At 42.1% G+C, this 20,095-nt stretch overlaps 1 protein-coding gene across 1 annotated transcript in view; it reads right to left on the bottom strand.

Moving 5' to 3' along the window:
- WDR35 (WD repeat domain 35) overlaps positions 1-20,095 on the bottom strand; it is a 501,592-nt gene that overhangs the window by 307,396 nt on the left and 174,101 nt on the right. Inside the window, exons 14-15 of the mRNA XM_078647744.1 lie at positions 13,998-14,067; positions 9,434-9,487 (exon numbers count right to left, since the gene is read on the bottom strand). Coding sequence (XP_078503870.1) covers positions 9,434-9,487; positions 13,998-14,067 — 124 coding nt within the window. The remainder of the gene's footprint in view (positions 1-9,433; positions 9,488-13,997; positions 14,068-20,095) is intronic.

The following is a 20,095-nucleotide window of genomic DNA, read 5'->3' as shown; positions in this document are numbered from 1 at the left end:
AAACTTGTACCTTGCAGTTTGCAAGCAGCCGTTTGATGACAGTTTATATGTCACTGCTAGATTGTCACTTATGAACTACACTTAAACAAAAAAATATCTCTGACAAAAGCAGTAACCCACTGACCTATGCATATAAAATACTGTTTTGTAAAATGCATGGTACACGTTCTTTGCAGTAGGCATATTAACCCTCTGTGCTACATTAGATAAGTCAAAGCTGCTACTGGACAAAACTCTCATCTCTCTCCAGCAGGGACATTAATCACTGGCATTATCTTGACACTTTTATTGTTCTTTGAAAACTGGTAATTAAACAAGATACTTTGCAGTGCTTTTAAAACTGCTGCCTGAGGACCCCCTAGGAATGTGTCAGGGACCCCTGGGGGTCCGCGGACCACAGTTTGGGAAACACTGACATAGGCCATGAAAGAGAGAGAAGAGGAAACGCATCTCACTCCAACAATGTATATGCACAGTACATTGTAACAGCCTCCAACAGGAAGTCATTGTTCTCATCTGAAAACATTTCAGCCATCCAATTCAGCAATGGGAAGGAACATACATGTTCCTCAATAACCGGAGCCTCTAGTACCATCAGAGGACAACTCCGGTTCTCTACAATATAATTTTGTGCCAAGAAGTCATGCGCCGCTGCAAAAACATTTCAACGTCCCAAGACTCCATGCATCGCTGCAAATGCCATAATCCCGTCGCCAGAACAAAGCAATTCATGAGCAACTAAGGGGCTCATCAGTTGATCATAATTCGCGTTGGGAGACACCGTATTGCAGAGACACAAATCCAGGGCCCAGTCGAAATCACAGCTCAGGCAATGAAAAACAGGCTGGATGCGTGTGAAAAAGGAAAGCCGAAACGATAATCCATAAGCTGCACTCAATGTAGCAAGAGGCAGCGCTTCATAATAATCAAGCATTCGGTTGCGGAGCAGCAACATCCGTGGCAGATCGTCTTGTAACACAGGATGTGCATCCATTTTGAAATAAACAAAGCAACAGAAGTTATCCTGCAACCAGAGCGAGCATCAAGGGAAATCCACCAAATAGGCTGGAAAAAATCGAATGAGAAAATGCTGGGAACACACCAAATATAGTTTGAAAAGAAGTCACAAGGCCACTACTAACAACCTTACAAAAGTGAGCCAGCCCCGTGGTGGAGAAAGCATTAAAGATAGTGTGAATTAATTCACCGAAATGCAAGGGCAAATCCGTATTTAATAACGCATGCACCTCTGTACGGGCGTTTGCCACGTGAAGGACAAATGTTTCACGAGCAGATGTGAGGGCGACTTCTTTTTGAGACAAAAGAGCTCTTATGCGACTCATCTTGTTGAACTCTGCTTTCAAGGTCGGAATCGATGGCCAGATGGAAACATCCAGCTTCCCACGTGGAGGAGGAAACATTACGTTTTTACAACAAACTACACGTTCAGAGACTGTAATGATGTAACGAATTCCAGCTAACATCCCACAACAATCCTCATTATTTAAAAGTAAATAACTACTGATTGCTAGTAATGTGAATGTGGGTGTGATAGCAGGCGTCGGTGTACCTTTCAAAACACAGGCTAGATTAGGCGCAACCTGGTTGCATGAGCCATGCAATTGGATATTCCTACACACTAATGAGTGATCCGGTGTTGTTGTGCAATCCTCACCATTCAAATAAACCTATTTTCCCTCCCTCAGGCACCTATAGGTAAAAGGAAGCGACCAAGCGTCATGGAGATAAGCGGTGCCCAGAGGTTCATATCTGCCAATTGCGTAGTACTTCATGCAAGCTTCGAATTTGAACAAAGGAAAAGGTAATGTTATTAACCCATGGACAAGCCACAAAGCAGAATTTCTTTCGGCCGCAGAAAATGGCAAAGGTTCTAACTTTTCAATATGTAACATAGAAAAAGTTGCATCCTTCATAGACATAAACCGTTTCTTGTCAGTCAAATTAAAAGGGGCAACAAGGATGATGTATTCATGTAGTGCCAAGGCACTTTTCCTGCCTTTAACGTTTGTAAAGTCCATGCGAATTGCATAATGGAACGCAATTGATTTTGACCATGGTACAAAACAGAGACATCATCTTGCACAATATCAACAACAGATGAAACAATATTATCTAAAGTGTAAATGCGAGAAGAAAGCGTGTTAATGCTGTTATCTACAACTGCCAGCACCTTTTCTAAATTCGCTTGATCTATAGCTCTTAAGCGGGAAGCAGCCTCAATCTGGGACAGTTTCCAAACTTTATTCTAAATAGCATATATCCACCTTTTGGATCTGCCGGAAGCAGGGCCCTTGACAAAATCATTTAGATCAAAATCGTCAATCAATTTAAATAAATGAAGGTTAAATGACGCTAAAGTGGAATGTGTGAGCCAATTCTGACATAATTTGCTCATCTGAATAGGTAGTCACAGAATGGTCAGTCTCAAAACGGGGATCCACCCTAACCTGTGTGTAGCCTTGGGCTAAACCCAGAAAACGATGTTGGCAAGAATCTGCACTTTTGTGCCACAACAATCAACCATTAGGATCCAAACTGGATATGTTAATAGAACTCAGCAACAGGGTCTGTAATTCTCTAATAGAAAAACTGGTATTATTATCCCAACCAGGGTATCCTTCCAATTCAGGGAAAGAAGGAGCATTTAATTTTTTAGTAGTAGCCAAAACAAAGAAGGTGGTTTGTGAAATAGTAGCATTCAAAAACAACATATGGTTCGGGATGAGACATGCACGATGCAAAGCTTCAGTGCCTTGCACTTGCCAACTTTTAGAACCCCAAACAGATTTAAGATCAATAGTATCCTTCCACAGTTCGTAGCCCCCAATAGCCAATTGGTCAAGAAAGGACTTGGAATATAATAACTTTGTGTGGGTAAGTAACTTTGGAAGTTGATTTCTCTGTCATTTTAAAATAGAATGCATTGGGATTTGACTGATTAAAATCAGTAAAATCGGTGAACCTCATTAAAAGAGAAGTGGAGCTGCCTTCAACAGGAGCGGGGCAATGTTCCCATTGCTTATAATTAACCATATTCTTCCTGGTGTTTGCCTTATGCAGGTAGTGACTGCCAAAGTGTTGATAACAAAACAAACAACCATAATTCGCCAAATCTAAATCTAAATCTTCAGCTTCAAAAGCAGCATAATATTTCAAATCGGAAAACAAAGCCTCTATGGCTTGAACATCCCAATTATCAGAACGTATATTTTGTTTAATCACATCTCCCATAGAAACCCTTAGGACATTCGGAACATTTATGACCTCTGTGGGACCATGGATTTGAAATCTAACAGCATCCCATACAATCCCATCTAAGACGGGCCAAGCAGTAGTGTTTACAAAATCCAGGTCCCTCTTCAATCTGTGTGAAGAGGAATGGGGTGCCAATGTTCCATTAATGATTCTAATAGATGTTCTCTCTTCACCATAGTGTCCGTTTACAAGACGGAAAAAATATACCACAAATCCAATTGACATGAACAAAAAAATTGAAAAAAGCAACAACCAAATGTAGGTCCAAGGAGGAATCAAAAAAATTTTTTTAAACCATGTAGCAAAAACTGAAATTTTTGAAGGGGTCTTTGATGTGGTAGAGTTAGTGTCAAATGAAAATCTGGACTCCGTTGCCAAACAAGTTTGCAGATCGGGCATCGATAAGTCTGTGGGGTAAGTAAATTCAGTATCATCAAGATGATCATCAGGTGGAATACTCAATAAAGGACTGGAAACAGCAGGCATCGCGATGGCAACGTCCGGCCTGGTGTTAGGAGCCGGAGCCAAAACAGAATGTCTCAGTATAGATGGACAAGAGACCGCAGGTGTCATACTAAGAACAATCGGCCACTCTGTGTAATTTGACATAGTCAATGGAGATGTACCTTTTTTCCTTACGACCTGGAAGTGGAGGTAAAATGACTGTTCTTGTGCCCTGCACGCCAAGTACAGGAACTGGAGCTCGATATGAGGGACCAAATTCTTTCTCGATCTTCTCTCGAACCAGTTCTCCAACTCGGGGTAGGCAGCCAACTACTGGAATCTGCAACGCAGCTTCTAATGTGGAGGGCAAGTGTTCCTTTGCAAGACTGTCTCTTGTCTCTTGTAGATTCTGTAAAACATGACTATGTTCATCTACGTCAAAGGGGACAGCCGCCGCCACCTGGTCTAGACCTTCAAGGTCCGGGACGAACATTTTGATACCAAAGAGCATCTCGTATGGTGTCCGCTCACACAGAGACCTTCTAGGGAGATTATTAAGTGCACGCTGTACGCTATTGAGATGGGCTAGCCAGTTCCGGTCTGTACCTATACCTCGGGCTGTCAATGACTGCTTTAAGTCTCGGTTAATTCGTTCCACAACACTATTACCCTCAGGTCTGTATGGAGACGAAAATTTGACTTGGACCCCCAATGAACTCATGGCATCCTTGTACGCCTTAGAGGCGAACGCTGGACCCTGATCCGAATGGAAGGTGCCACACGCAAAAATTCCCACAAAGACACGCAAATCTCTTATGACAGTACGTGAGTCAGCACTGCGGTGTGGCCACACCCATACAAAGCGCGTGCAAGAATCAACTGCAACTAAGATGTACTTACACGCAGTATCAGAGGAAAAAGGACCGCAGTGATTTAAATAAACACAACCAAGTGGTCTATTAGAAATGTACAACTGTGTTTGGGGCGGACACGTAGCAGTCGAAGGCTTTATCTGCTGACAAATGTCATATTGAAGACATAATCATGCGTCTGTTTGTACAGTCCCCGCCACCAGAAACACTGTTGTAACTGAGATACAGTAGCCGAAACGCCCGCAGCTGTAATCAGTGTGGACCTGCGGTCCGCGTTGGGAATCCATCTGTCACCAAAGTCCGGTATTTTCACATAAGGAACTTTATCAGGACTTAAATGATAAGAATACTTTGAAGGAAATCCAGTAGGTTATTTGTTTACCTTCTCAGTAGCGGCAATTGCTGCCAAGATGTCATCATCAATCTTACTTTTGGAACGTGTAACTGCTGCAACCAAATATGTCAAAACTGCTGTCTTCGCGGCCTCATGGGCCAAACTATTGCCAACAGCGTGAACTCCCAGACGCTGATGACCTAGAGTATGAATTACATACACGAGTGGCAGCTACTCTTTACGTTCAGCCACTCAAACCCAGATTATTTTATGTTTTATTGTGCTACCCTTGGAATCTTGAAAATCATTCTGAGTCCAAAAGAACAGGTTTTCATTGTAAGACTGGACACAGTAGTAAGAGTCACTCACAATGAGAGTAGTCACACCAGGATCAGCGTACTCCAATGCAAGCATCAAAGCACGGAGCTCTGCCAATTGGGCGGTACAGTCACAATGAGAGTAGTCACACCAGGATCAGCGTACTCCAATGCAAGCATCAGAGCACGGAGCTCTGCCAATTGGGCATGTTATAATGCTAAATGGAAACAGGTTTAAAATATACTTATATTTCACCCTCCCTTGCTAGTAGGTTATTTTATAACTACAGAAGGTCCCTTGGGATTACATAGGCGGCCCCATACCTCGGGTATTAGCAGAAGTGGATCACATCAAATTCTGCACAAGCTCTCAGCATACGAATGTTCTCCAAGTGTGTGCGATCATGCCTACGCAGTGTATTATTAAACGGGCCAATATCAGCGGTGGCCACAGCTGCATATGTCTAGAACGTGCGCTGATCAGTCCGAACAACAACCACAGTGTTGAAATAACCTTGAAGGCCTCGGCACTCACTGTTCAGAGTAAGCTTACCAAGCAAGGCTACTAATGTAGAAAAACACGTTATTATTGTAGAAAGCAAAACACTCTGCTAAAGTCTAAACAATTAATAAAGTGTGTGCTGTGTGCAAAAGGCAGCAGAAAGGAAAAATGGCGTTTAAACTTCTAATAAACTCATGTCAACCTAACACTGTGTGAATGCAAGGCTCAGCCCCACGACAACTCTTTGCCCTCACGATGGAGCCCCTGGCAAACACTCTCAGAACTCGGATGGAGCGTTGGGGTGTTCAGCTGGGGATGATGGTGCATGTGGTGTCTATGTACGCCGATGACACAATGGGGTACTTCCGACACCCCAGGACTGCAGATCCAGAGCTCCTTCAGGAGCTGAATAGTTTTTGCGAAATCTCGGGTCTTTGCCTCAACCCAGGGAAATCTAAGCTGTTCCCGATGGGCAGTCTGCGGAATGTAGAGGAGAGTGAGCTGCCTGGGGCGGGCTTTAGCTGGGTCACTGATGCAGTCCGCTACCTAGGGGTCAGGTTGGTGCATACACAGGAAGCCTATCTGGAACACAATATGGGGAGATGCGTGGAAGGTGTTTCTAAATCAATTAAGTTTTGGCGGGATCTCTCCTTCTCCTTGATGGGTGGGTGGCCATCATAAAAATGGTAATCCTCCTACACTGCTTATACGTTCTACAAACTTCCCTCTATTGCATTCCATGGGCGGATTTCCGCAGACTGGACCGTCTGATAGTGGTCCTCTTGTGGGGATCTAAAAGTAAGAGGGGAAAATTAGACACATTACAGAGGATGTGGGAGCTGGGAGTGTTGGAGGTTCCTCGGTTGAGTTTTTATTATCTAGCAATGCAGCTTCAAGATGCAGGAGTGGGAGCTGGGAGTGTTGGAGGTTCCTCGGTTGAGTTTTTATTATCTAGTAATGCAGCTTCAAGACGCAGTACAGTGGTTAGACGAGGAAGACAATTGGGAGAAACGGCTATTGGATGGTACTCATCGGGGGTCCCCTTTGTCTGACCTTCTCATGATGGGAGCAGGGGTACCCATAAGATTTCCCCATATTATTAGGCATGTGGCTGCAGTCTGGGAGATCGCAATCAAAACTGTGGTGAAACGAGTGCCATACACCCCGGAGGCCCCGCTGTGGGCAGTGGTATCCTTTAAACGCATAAGTCATACTATGGCAGTTACTAGGTGGACAGAAGGGTGTTGCTGTATGATGGGCGACCTGTATTTGGGACAATGGTTCCTCACAAGAGAGGAAGCGGAGTCGAGGTTCGACTTGGTCAGGGGACAGTGCCTCCAATATGCGAAGATCTCAGCGGTAGCGCGAGAGTTGTGGCCGATGTTTCCCGAGGAGCCGCCTACCGCTGCCACTCTACAAGTCCTTCTGTCATTGGCGGGGGCAGTAGATTGGTGTCATATCTATACAGGGCGCTACGAGAAGACCTCGTCGCGGACCTGCTCCCGGGTCAGGCCAGATGGGATAGGCTGCTTGAGGCACCTCTGACGGACACAGAATGGAAGAGAGTATATGAGGGGGTTAAGCAAATTAGTTCCAAAGTGAGATTCAAGCTTACCCAATTTAATATTGTTCATCAAACATACCTCACTCCATACATACTGCACAAAATATACCCGGATCGTCCACAGTTTAAATTGTTGGGGGTTGTTGACGGGGGATGCAACTGGTTATATCCGACCAATGTATGAGGCGATTTCACACCAGTTTTTCAATCTGACCATATCCTAAGAGACAAGGATGTATTACCTTTCTCTCCAAGAACATTATTTGTGACTCAAGAGTATGTGCTTCTATAATGCTGTCATGAGTGCATTATTATCATGGTCGGATGGATATTTAATAAAAATATTGTTTCAAAATAATTAATAAAATAATTAAAAAAATAAAAATTATGCGATACAGCACCTTCCGAGGAGCAGGCAGCCACTCTGCTGGCCATGATGGGAGAAAGCAGCTTCCAAGGACCAGACAGCCCCTCAGCTGGCCTTGATGAGATAGGGCAGCTACCAAGGACCAGGCAGCCCCTCTGCTAGCCATGATACGATAGGGCAGCTTTCAAGGACCAGACAGCCCCCCTGCTGGCGATGATGATATACAGCAGCTTCGAAGGACCAGACAGCCCCATAGCAGGCTATGATGCGATACAGCAGCTTCCAAGGCTATTGAAGTGGCAGTGTCGGATTTTCATTCACGTACAGTTCAAGTATTACAGCACAATGATCCGCTTTCTTTGCCTCTTAAAACACCTTGCTAGGATGGGGTTTTCATTTAAATGTACTTTACTATTACTAGTTCAACTAACTATATTGGGTTTTTATGGTAAAAAGGCTTTTTTGTTTTACTCTTTTCAATTTTTCAGACATGCACTTTAACATGTGTTCTGCGATCTGGCAAACACACAAGGAGATCTTTATATCAGCACTAAGGGGAAGGTTCTAAAGAATGCATATTAAACAGATCTGAGAAGCAGTTTACTTTACTGCTAAGTGCACTTACTATGAGTAGAAATGTGAGGATTCAAAATGAAAGCATATTTCGAGGTAACAAGTGCAACAAAGAACTGATGTTATGACCAACAAAAACACTTCTTGGCTCGTTAGTACTTGACAATTGTTTTATTTTAGTTTATTTTCTTTCTGTTATTCATTTTTTTCTTAGGAGGGTGTTTGAGGGAACAGGGAGGACTGGGCAGACAATATTTGACTTGTTACTTAAGATAAAAGGTATGTTTGTGTTAGAATTGTCCACATAACTTTGTTCCCAAGTCAACAGTGCAATTGTATACTCTGTAGAAATAAGGTAGAAAGCAGGGACTGTAACATAAAATTGTTTGTGATTTATGGAAAATTCAATAAACTGTTTTTTTTAGGAAAAACCACTTCTTGGTTGCTATTTTCTCAGGGCGAATTTAAATTTCATATTCAAGGGAAATATTACACATGTTGGCACAGCGGGCGGTTGCGCACCCTTTGCACACCCCTGGGGCCCTTTGGTATTAAAGAAGAGGCCACAGACACTTACACTTGTGTCGCCTCTTCTGCACATAAATCGCCAGCGCTATCTCCACGGAGAGTTCCCTCATTTGCATGGGGGCATGTCCCATGCAAATGGAGGAACCCCTTTGCCTCTGCCCCGTGTCATATTACAGACGCGTGTGCAGAGGCAAAACAGCTATCAGAGGGAGGCGCTAACAGTGCACCCCCTGATGGTAGCTCTCTGGTGGGGGAAAATCCCCTTGCAGGCGGGAGCAGTCACTGACTGAATCCTCCTGCAAGTGGATCTCTAATCCCCTTTAATAGTGCAGGCGGGTTGCCGCCTGCAGTGTGAAAACGCTTAGGGGCTTTAAAGCAGCCGCTCTGTTTTTCACATGAATCTGCTGCTCCCAGGGCAGCAAGAGTTTGTGGTTGCCCTGGGGGCAGCACATTCACCAAAATGCGGCGCACTTTCCTGGATTGCGCTGGGCGCAGCTTTTGAAAGATGCGCCCAGCGCAATCCAAGAAAATACACTGCATGTATAATATGGCTCTTTGTTGGTAATGGCAATAGAGAGAACACACAAAGCTCTTTTACCAATAGTGCAGTTTAGCAAATATTAAAGAAATTAAGTTAAAAACGTATCACTACCTACCACAATAAGAGTCTTATCAGAAGCCGTTATACAACAGATTGGATCATCCGTGGCCTAAAAAGGGAGACAAAACACTCCAAATTGTTATTCCAAATTTCAAGTACCATTCAGTTTGCCAGCCTAAACCATATGATGTATGACAGTTCTCTATCTGAAATCAGCAAAAGTATGTATTCTTCATAGACCTGTAACAATGGTCCATAGTTAGGGTTTCACTGTGCTTTCTGAATATCATGAGGCTCCACACACTGACAGTTTTGTCTGCACTTTGCTTTGCTATGTTGAATGTTATACAAAGCTGAGAAAAAGAGACAAATTACAGGAGAGATAAAATATATAATGAAAGGCATCTCAATAAATAAGTTTCCACCCCGTAAATAGCACAAATCTCACTGACAGATAAAAAAATATTTTCATGTCATACTTGTAAATCTTTTTACTCAGGAAGGAGAAAAGATCTTTAGAGAATTCCGATGCTGCATCATAGGACTCAACAAAAGACCCCAGTGATGATCCGGACTACTGAACAAGTCTCTCTCTCTCTCTCTCTCTCTCTCTCTCATGAGAGAGAGAGATGAGAGACAGGAGAGGTAGCTGGATTGTGGGTGGTTAAAGCATGATTATGTAGTGTTCTTAAAGAGGTGCATCTTCAAATCTTTCCGAAACTGGAGCAGCTTTCAGGCTTTCCTATTGATCTGGAGCAACAGGAAAACCTGCTTTGTATTTCCTTTTTTATACTTGTTCTGCAATTTGTCTGCGGGTATGCCAAGAACCACCAAAGATGGTGAGCTTGCCTACAAGATAAGCGGGGTTGCTGGTCGTGATGGCTTTGCAAATGATGCAGCTGGTTTTTCAAATGGTGCAGGCCGGCAAGGGGAGCCATAGGTGTTCCACCAGGATGGGGGTGATGTGAGCATATTCCTTCTGGCCCTCGATGAGCTGTGCTTCATAGTCAAAGACAGCAGCAAAACTTCTAGCAAAAACGTGCCTCCTTACCCTAATCAATGGGGGCCAGGCGATGGGATAGTCAAACATAATGTCGAGGTATATGGGAATGTTTCGACTTTGGTAAGTGTATGGCCCTTTAATAGATGTGTTATACGTTAAGTGTTTCTGGGAGCTATTATCATGATGTGTGATTTGATTGAATTGATTCTAAGGTCAAATTCCTATGTAATTACTAAAGAGTTCCAGTAAAGTTTGGAGACCTTGTGCAGTCCTGGAAACTAAATCAGTGTCATTTGCATATAAAAGTGATGGAACAGGGGGGGCATTTATCATAGGAAAGTCACAGTCCCCAGCTGCAAGGATCTGCTCCAGTTTATTAACATACAGAGTAAGTAAAAAGGGGGCCAAGATGTAACCTTGTCTGAACCCCTCCCACCACCCGCTATGAGTGTGAAGTGCTCAGCGCATTCTCCCATTGAACCATACATAACGGAGGTGTGCAAATGAAGGTGCAGATTGCATAAAAAAAGAACAATGCCTTTGCCAATCCTCATGCCCAGCATTATTGACCACAGCTTGTCTCTGTTCGCCTTGTCAATAGCAAACGTTCATAAAGGTCAGATGTATGGATCGAGGTCTGACTGTGGTGTCTTTATTGATTAAAAGGTACAGGTTTAGGCATTGATCCACAGTGCCCTTGCCTGGCCTGAAGCCATACTGGACATAAGATAGTGTGCGATGGTCTTTGGCCCAAGTTGTTAGTCCTTTTAACTTTGACCTCTGAATCTATCAGAGAGATCGGGCTAAAACACAGAGGATCATCTCTTGAGCCCTTTTTTTAAAAATGGGGACAATAACTGATTTGGACCATACACTGGGAAGACTCTGCTTAAAGCCACATTAAAATACATAGTTAATATTGGTTCCCAAATAGGTATGTTGGACTGAAATAAGTCCATCGGAACCCAGTTGGAACCCAGGGCCGTGTTACTAGGGAGAGCGAGAATAGCGTCTCTTACTTCTTTGCGGTCAATAGAAAGAAAAAAAAAACACTTGCAGATGTCAATGCTCAGAGAAACTCAGAGATTCCAACAGTGAAGCAAGGCCTATCAAAGTGTTTAACGCACATATCAGCTATGATACATTGCAATAGGGGACGTCCCAAGTAAGAATTGTGGGCGGAACGCAATCTCCCAAACATTGACACTAGATCTAGAGGCAAAGGCGGTAATAAGATCCTGCCTAGCCTCCTGGTCTGTAAGGTGGCTTTATATAAAGCTCTAGGGGAGGCGACTTTAAATCTGTCCCTGGGCTATTACTTAAGGACTGTCAGTAGGTCACCATGAGCACTGGTACAGAGTGGTCAAACCATTTAATAAGGAAAGGGGAACATGGCCGGGAACAGGTAAGAAGTTCCACCATGTGCCTTCTAATGATAGCGAAGGAATCAAGAAAAATCTTATCTGGGCACAGGGGATCAAGTTATGAGATAAAAGCATCAGGGCAAAGGCCTAACAAGTTACGATGAAGAGAGTCAGGGTCAATGCCCTTCCATCTGAATCTGCAACTCTGATCACATGGGGTTAACTGCCCATAAATTAGAATCGTAACAGAGTCCAAGTTATGCCTCTACTTTAAGGTGGTTGGTAAGGCTGTGATCACTTCTTGTGTCCCAAAGAACGTTGTATTTGACTAGTGGTGACACCAAAGCAGTGGAGACGAAAATAAAACCTATGGTGGTGTGTGCACCCTCCCAGTAAATGTAGGGGTAGTAGTGCAATCAAAAGGCTTTGTCTCACCCTCATACAGAGCAGACAGATTATAGTCATTCACCACAGTATTAAAAAGCCTTAATGTCAGCCAGGAGAGTTGGAGAACTTCAAGTTCTCACGATTAAGGAACCTTTTATACAGTTCAAAAACGACACTTTGATTCTGAGAACAAATCCGAAATGTATTCCAAAGGTCCCTTCGGATTTCCATTTGAATGAACCTGTTATTTTAAAATCTTTTTTCCTACGACTCCAGCGGAAAGGTCTCTTCATTCCTTAGATGTCCAAAGATGTCTGAAATTTTACCTCCAACCGCAAAGGATTTCAGGAAGTCTACACAACTTTTTGTCGCCTTTAGTACCCCTCGGAAGGGTTTCCCCCTCTCAAAGCAGGGGATTTCACGTTGGATTACCAGCGCAATTCACTACGGTCACCAAGCCGCGGTAAGCCGCTAGAAGGACGTGTCAGAGCTCACTCCACAAGATCAATATCATCATCTACTGCTCTCTTCACTGGAGTTCCTATCAAGGGCATTTGTAGGGCAGCTACATGGAGCAGTGTCCATACTTTCACAAAGCACTACTGTTTGGACTCTTCCACACGAAGTGAGGCGGCAGTGGGACAAGCGGTCCTGAGGAATCTCTTCTAAAAAGCGGTGAGCTTTCCCTTCTATCCCTCCTTCCTGTTATTGCACATTTTGTATTTGATAATGTTTTTCTGACTGTTGTTTCAATGTCTATTATCTTATTAATAATAAGATGTCTGGTCACCTCTAACTGCCTATCTATTGTCTAGTTCCCAAGAAGTTGCAGGAGTACTGAGTTTACCCATGTAAAGTTAATAGTGTACTGCACCACAATGTGAGGTAATGTGTGGGACTGACTGTACGAAGATAAACTGTACATAATGTAACTGTTGTTACACGGGCGGGGGGAATGTTGCGTACAATACGCAGAAGATTACTGTAATTTAGTAAATGTAAAATGTTTTTTTAAAACATCATCTGTGTACCATAATGTATAATCCTGCCAAATGTAATGAAAATCCATTTACCCATTTTAGCACTACGTCAAATACAATAATCTATGGAAAATGCATTGGTGGAAAAAACATGTTTTGGGACCTCCCTTTTATATTTGCACTCCCTTGACGATTTCCCACAAACATTTACATCTCTCAAAATATACAAAATGATATAGGTCTGGAACGTTTTGTGGTGATTCATCAAACGAGTGAAAAGCTGTTAGGGAGCAAAAATCCGGAGATTGCCTATCTCTGGAAAAACTGTCTATAACTGCAGAGTGAAATCAGATTTGTTGTGATTTTTTTTTATCTATTGTATTTGTTATGTGTTTCTTTATTGTTTTACATAATCATGAAACCATAAATGTGTTTTCAACTGCCTTCAACTCAAATGTACCCATGGAAATCCAGTGGGCTAGTTAAAAATGTGACTCTTCCAACATAGCCACTGGTTGAAGTGGGTTAATCTGCAACCCCTCTATGTATCTTCACTTTAGTTGTGTGTGTATATGTATTATTATTATGTATTAGTTTACCTTATTACAAAAGGCTTTAAGAAAGCTAAAGCTGTTTATATGCCAGAACTAAAAAGGAAATTAAATAGAATATTTTCTAAAGACCTGTAAAATCGGTTAGGAACATATTAATTTATGAAACTCTGACAACATTTGGTGCCCTAAAACAATTTAGCATAGAATCTTTCATTTAACCTTAACTATGAAGTCAGGCCAGAAATTATAGTTTTGAAAGTCAACATATTCACAATTTCAACAAGTCCTGTTACAAACCACAACTAGTAGCTTCATCTCCATTGATACCTACAGCTGAAGCTTTGGTGAAATCCAAATGTCCATCTGCAGTTCCAGTTGGAGTGTCATCAATGTGGTAAATTCTGCAAAATGAAAAGAGAATAGGTATAAATGCTACATATACTTAACATCTGAAATACTACACTACTGCCAAGACAAACTGAAGTATTGACCAACTGACAAGCAAACTGATATAGTAAGTGTAAAGATGACTTCAAGATGACTTTTGGTGGTTCAAGTTTATCTTTAATGGTCAGTTGTAAAGAGACCTCCAGCTCCTTCCACAGCTTCTTCTTTACTGACTCCCCTTCACATCATAACATTCTAAGCTCCTTGCAACTTGCTCACAGTTCCATGAAGCATAGATCCCTACACATCTCCCCCACTACAAATAACAATAAAAAAACATTGAATAAACAGAAACAATAGAATTGCACATTACGGATACAAGGATAAGGCCAAATAAATTAAAATAATGACAATTATGGAGCAGGACACTTAGCAACATTTCCACAACTCCAAGCAGAACCATCATTTAAGATGAGAACATTTCTTTTAACATACTTCACCTGTTTAGGTTGTGAATATTTACTCTCTCCCTTAATTACAATCCCACCTTTCTTTGTCACAACCCAATCCCCTTCTTTTATGTCTGAATCTCTCACCCTCATTCTTAAGTTATACGAATGTGCAGAGTTACATTGTTGTTTATCAACCCCATATTTCACACTTGAGCGATCAACCCAAACACACTCCTTATTCTTCAGCCAACCCGGAACTTCCTTTACACCAGGCTCACGCCCCTTAAGAGAAACAAATGGCGAGACACCTGTAATGGAGTGTGGAGTTACTCTATATGACCATACCATCTTCTTGAGCTCTTCAGACCATGCTAGACCATTGGCCAAAGATAACTGAATGTTTTCCGTCAGCAATCTGTTAATTCTTTCAACTAGACCATTGGCCTGTGGCCTAAACAATTCAACCTTCTCATGGCAAATTCCCATACCATCGAAAAACTCTTTCATCTCTCTCGAAACTAACTGCACTCCATTATCAGATATTAAAGTTTTCGGAATACCCTCATTTAAAAACGTTCTTCCCAGAAAACTTATCACTCTTCTAATGTCAATGCTATCAGTAGACTCGATCACAAACCATTTTGAGTGATAGTCCACAAGGACCATTATAAATCTGTTACGAGCACCCAATTTGGAAATTGGACCCAAAAAATCAATCGCCAGTTTTTCCCAGGGACGTGCAGGAAAATCAACACAAGAAAGGGGAGGTTGTCTAATTACTTTCGTCTTATGGCTTCCTGCACACGCATGGCAATTCCTAACCAAATCATCTATTTCGCCATCCATGCCTGGCCACCAATATGACTCACGAATTCTTCTCTTGGTCATGTTCCTTCCCAAGTGGCCTTCATGTGCTATCTTCATAATTTTGGACCTAAGATTGCATGGTGGCACCAATCTGTTCCTTCTCCACAACTTACCCTCAGAGACACTCAATTCACCCTCTACATTATGAAAACCCTTCAGACGAATATCAGCACAAGATTCTTTAGAGCATCCCTCAGAGACATTCTTTATAACCAATGGAATCAGCTGATCTTCAAACATAGCACTCTCCCACTCTGTTTTGTCAAATGCTAGTATTTCCTCACAACTAATCACTGCGTCGTCGTTTTCTGACTCCCGAAGCACTAACTCTTCCGGCATCCTCGACAAATAGTCTGCAATCACATTTTTTTCTCCTCTCATATATTCCATCTCAAAGTTATACACAAGCACAGATAGAATCCACTTCGATATTCTTGGAGTAACATTGCCCTCCAAACCTCTCCCCCCCCTTGAACAAATGCACAAGGGGCTTATGATCTGTTCGCACTCTGAAAGGCAAACCCCAAAGAAAATATCTGAAGTGTCTAATTCCCCATGTACAAGCAAGAGCTTCTCTCTCAATAACTGAATAAGAAATTTCGGCTCCCTGAAGTCTCCTTGAAGCGAAACTTATAACTCTCTCCACACCATCACATATCTGAGACAGAACTGCTCCAATTCCCACAGCACTTGCGTCAGTGGTAAGCAAAGTTCTAGCCTTAACGTCAAAATGACCAAGTGTAGGTGCATGTAAAATCCCCATCTTTACACATTTGAACACTTCCTCACAAGCTTCATTGCATTCTAAAAGCAACACCATTCTTCATCAATTGCTTCAAGGGTTCAACAACATTCGAAAACCCCTTTATAAACTTCGAGCAATACTCAGCTAATCCCAAGAAGGATCTTAGCTGATCTTTGTCTGATGGAGTAGGAGCATCGTTAATCGCAGAGATTATACTTTTTTTAGGCTTAATCCCAAGACCAGATATTTCGTGACCTAGATATGTCACTCTATCTCGCTTCAACTGGCATTTCTCTTTCTTTATGGTTAAACCATTACTCTCCATGCGTTCTAATACTTCCGCTAAGACCTTATCATGATGATCACAGTTTTTTCCAACTATCAATACGTCATCCTGGAAACAAAGGACATTATCGATACCAACCAGGACTTGCTGCATCACTCTCTGGAACACCGCTGAGGCTGACGCCAAACCAAAAGGCATTCTGCAATAGCGAAATGCCCCCAGCGGTGTTACAAACGAGGTAAGATGTCTAGACTTCTCATCCAAGTTTATCTGGGGGTAGGCTGCAGACATGTTGATTACACCAAAGAGCACACCTCAACCCATTGCACTCAACATTTCGGATATGTTTGGTAACGGTTGTCTATCAACCCATATGTTCCTGTTCAAATCGCGCAAGTCTACACAGAGCCGAATCTTAGTACCACCATCCTTAGGCGTGACTACAATGGGCGCGAGCCATTCTGAGGCTTCAATAGGTTCTATAATTTTCAAATTTAACAACTTATCTAATTCTTCTTTGAGAGGCCCCCTCATTAAATGTGGTACATTTCTCACACTGTGGACTACCGGCACCGCATTCTTCTTGAGGATGATTTTGTGAGAAAACCCTTTGAGTTTTCCTAACTTCTCAGAAAAGACATTAGGACATTTTTTCATATCAGTTTCAAAACTGTCAACATTTAGGGCAGATAGCGAAGAAACTGGTTCAGCTGCATTAGGATTTAATGTAATACCTAAGTCCTTCTGGTGACGCCAACCAAGTAAGTTAGAACCTTGTTTTGTAAGATAAACTAGTCCAAATACCTTTCTACCACAAAAGGTTATTACCATCCACCTTAGCCCTAGAATGTCTATAGTTTTACCGCTATACCCCACTGCCTTTATGTCTGGTGCAATCCAAGAATTAATATCGTTGTCAATCCCCCAAATTTCGATGTACTACATATCCGTGGATAATAATGTGTATAAGCTTCCCGAGTCAATTAACATCTTGACATTTCTAGTCTCAGGATGCTTAGGATCTCTACAGTCAAAATTGATTAAGCAATGTGGTTTTTCTAAATTATTTGAACTCTCAGTAGCTATATCAACAAGACATACAGGCTTCTGGGTACACACACTATCCTCGTTCAAAGTTAATCCGTCAACACACAACATTAATTTTTCAACATTTTCACAACAATCATCAATCTCATTAACATACTGTGTTTTAGCATTACAAACCTTAGCTATATGGCCCCTTTTCCCACAAGCTCTGCAGAAAGCATTTCTAGCTGTACAGCGTGTACTGGATGCAATATGCCCGGGAGCACCACACCTGTGACATTTCACCACTCGAGGGCTACTTTGCTGCCCAACATTAATAGGACAATAGCCTGATGGCTTATTCATGGATTTAAAATCAAACTTTCCACTCCCCTTAACAATTTTTATTTCATCAACACAAGCTTGAACTTGAGAACTTTTAGTATTAAGCTCAAGTTCTTTCACCGTACTGTCTTTTGACACTATTGAACTGGTGCACTTATCCATCTCTTTAATCCACAAGTCAGTATTCTCTAAACCTTTAGCAATTTGTATTGCTTCTTCCAATGTACAATCCTTTATAAGTAATTTCTCCCTTACCCTCTTATTATTGGTGCACCTAACGATCTGATCTTGAATGAGGGAATCACCTAAATCTTTGAATTGACAATTTAGAGACAAACCCCTTAAGGCTGCCACATAAGTTGCTATATCTTCATCGCTTTTCTGCACACGACAGAAAAATGCATGCCTTTCTAAAACAGTGTTGATTTTCGTCACAAATCTCTTCTATAACATTTGCATACTCATCTCATAGACATTACTAGCTTGCCCATCTCCCACACCCAAAGATATTTCAGGCAAATCCTCATATAACCTTCTGCCTTCTACTCCTAAATTATGAAGTAGAATTGCTTGTCTGTGAACTGGACCATATTTGTCAGCACCAGAAGCCAAAATATAGGTTAAAAACAATTTTTTCCGTTCTTTCCAGGGTATTGAAGGTTCACCAGGAGTGGGAAGAAAAGAAGGAGGAGCATCAAAAGTTTGATCAGCCATGAGGATGAATTCAAAGAACTATCACACACACACTTCGAGAAATCACACACACAGTGAATAGATCAAACTTGGAAATTAAAATGGTTAAACATAACTGGAAATTCAAATCAGAATTAGTATATACCAAATGTTGGTTCTACAGTTTGTCACAATGTGCAAATACTACTTGACAAAGTTAGCAGATTGCGAGGTAACCTTGTCAAAGTCGATGTTCTTATTTGCTGAAAACTCTTGTTAAAATTTTCCTTCGTTGAAGGTTATGAAGTGTGAAACAATCCAAAACTGGCTTCAAACGCACTATGTTGAAAGCTTCTGTTAATGCACTCCTTCGTCGTAAGTTGGGAAGTATAAAACAATCCAACTGGCTTTAAATGCGCTACGAAAAGGATAACCAAGATGGCCGCCACGTACGGGTCACGCTCTTGACCCCGCGTACGTGACAGACGTGACGAGAATCTCACAGACGCGACCACTGCTCCCAGCTTCTGATGCCGATGACGCGAGCTCCTCTTCCAGCATCGATGGCAACAATAGAAACAGAACTCGGGCAGAAGAAACGGCGCATGTATGGAGATACGCTAAAGCTGGTAAGACGGTTGAAGTTTTTAAATGATGCACATGAGTCGCGGAAGGTGCAATTTCGATAAATAGCACAAAAAATCACAAGAAAAATAATGGCCAATAATTTGCGTGGTAGTCTACAGTAAAAACACAGCTTCACAATGTAGAATCCAAGCAGAATCTCAATGAATCCATAAAACGGCAAAAGTTAAGAAATCAGAGCTTTTTCTTGTAAATAGACAAAGGATGGGTTCAGAATCCTCAGAATAGCGTACGAAAATGTACATACCAGAAAGAATCCACATCCATTATTCATAGATAGTCCAGTTTGAAGGAGTAAAAATGTATACTACCACCAAGTAATATCATCCAGGGGTGGAGGTCATGGCATCTGTACCCTGCCAGAGGACCTTGGTCCTCGTCGCTAATGTAAAGATGACTTCAAGATGACTATTGGTGGTTAAAGTTTATCTTTAATGGTCAGTATTAAAGAGACCTCCAGCTCCTTCCACAGCTTCTTCTTTACTGACTCCCCTTCACATCATAACATTCTAAGCTCCTAGCAACTTGCTCATAGTTCCATGAAGCATAGATCCCTACAGTAAGCTACTGACATTGTGAACAAAAGTGGTACAAATGTTGCATCAGTAAATGTTAGAAATGATTGTCTAATGTCAGCTCTTTTATAGAGCACTGGGCCCTAGACAGATAACTCGTTCCTGGTCTTAGAGCTCGTTGGCAAACAAAACAGAGTAGTCTGTAGTTTCTTCGTGAAGACCATGAGAAATTGAGAGAGACATATGTGAGCAGGCCAGATAAGTGGGGCCCAACATGAACCATGTGTACTGTGATTAACTTGGGCACTTGAGCCATGTGTACTGTGATTAACTTGGGCACTTCAAGGACATCTTTTCTAAGATGGGCTAGGGCTAGCTGATGTAGACATATAAGGGACAAGCATGAAGCCTTAAAGGGAATAGGATCTGCTACAGTGATCAGATTGTGCAACAGACACTTGGTCTTTCCCCAAGCCGGGTATCATAAGC

This window comes from Lissotriton helveticus, chromosome 6, assembly GCF_964261635.1.
Source record: "Lissotriton helveticus chromosome 6, aLisHel1.1, whole genome shotgun sequence".
NCBI lineage: Eukaryota > Metazoa > Chordata > Amphibia > Caudata > Salamandridae > Lissotriton > Lissotriton helveticus.
This window is presented reverse-complemented; position numbering and strand designations above follow the sequence as displayed.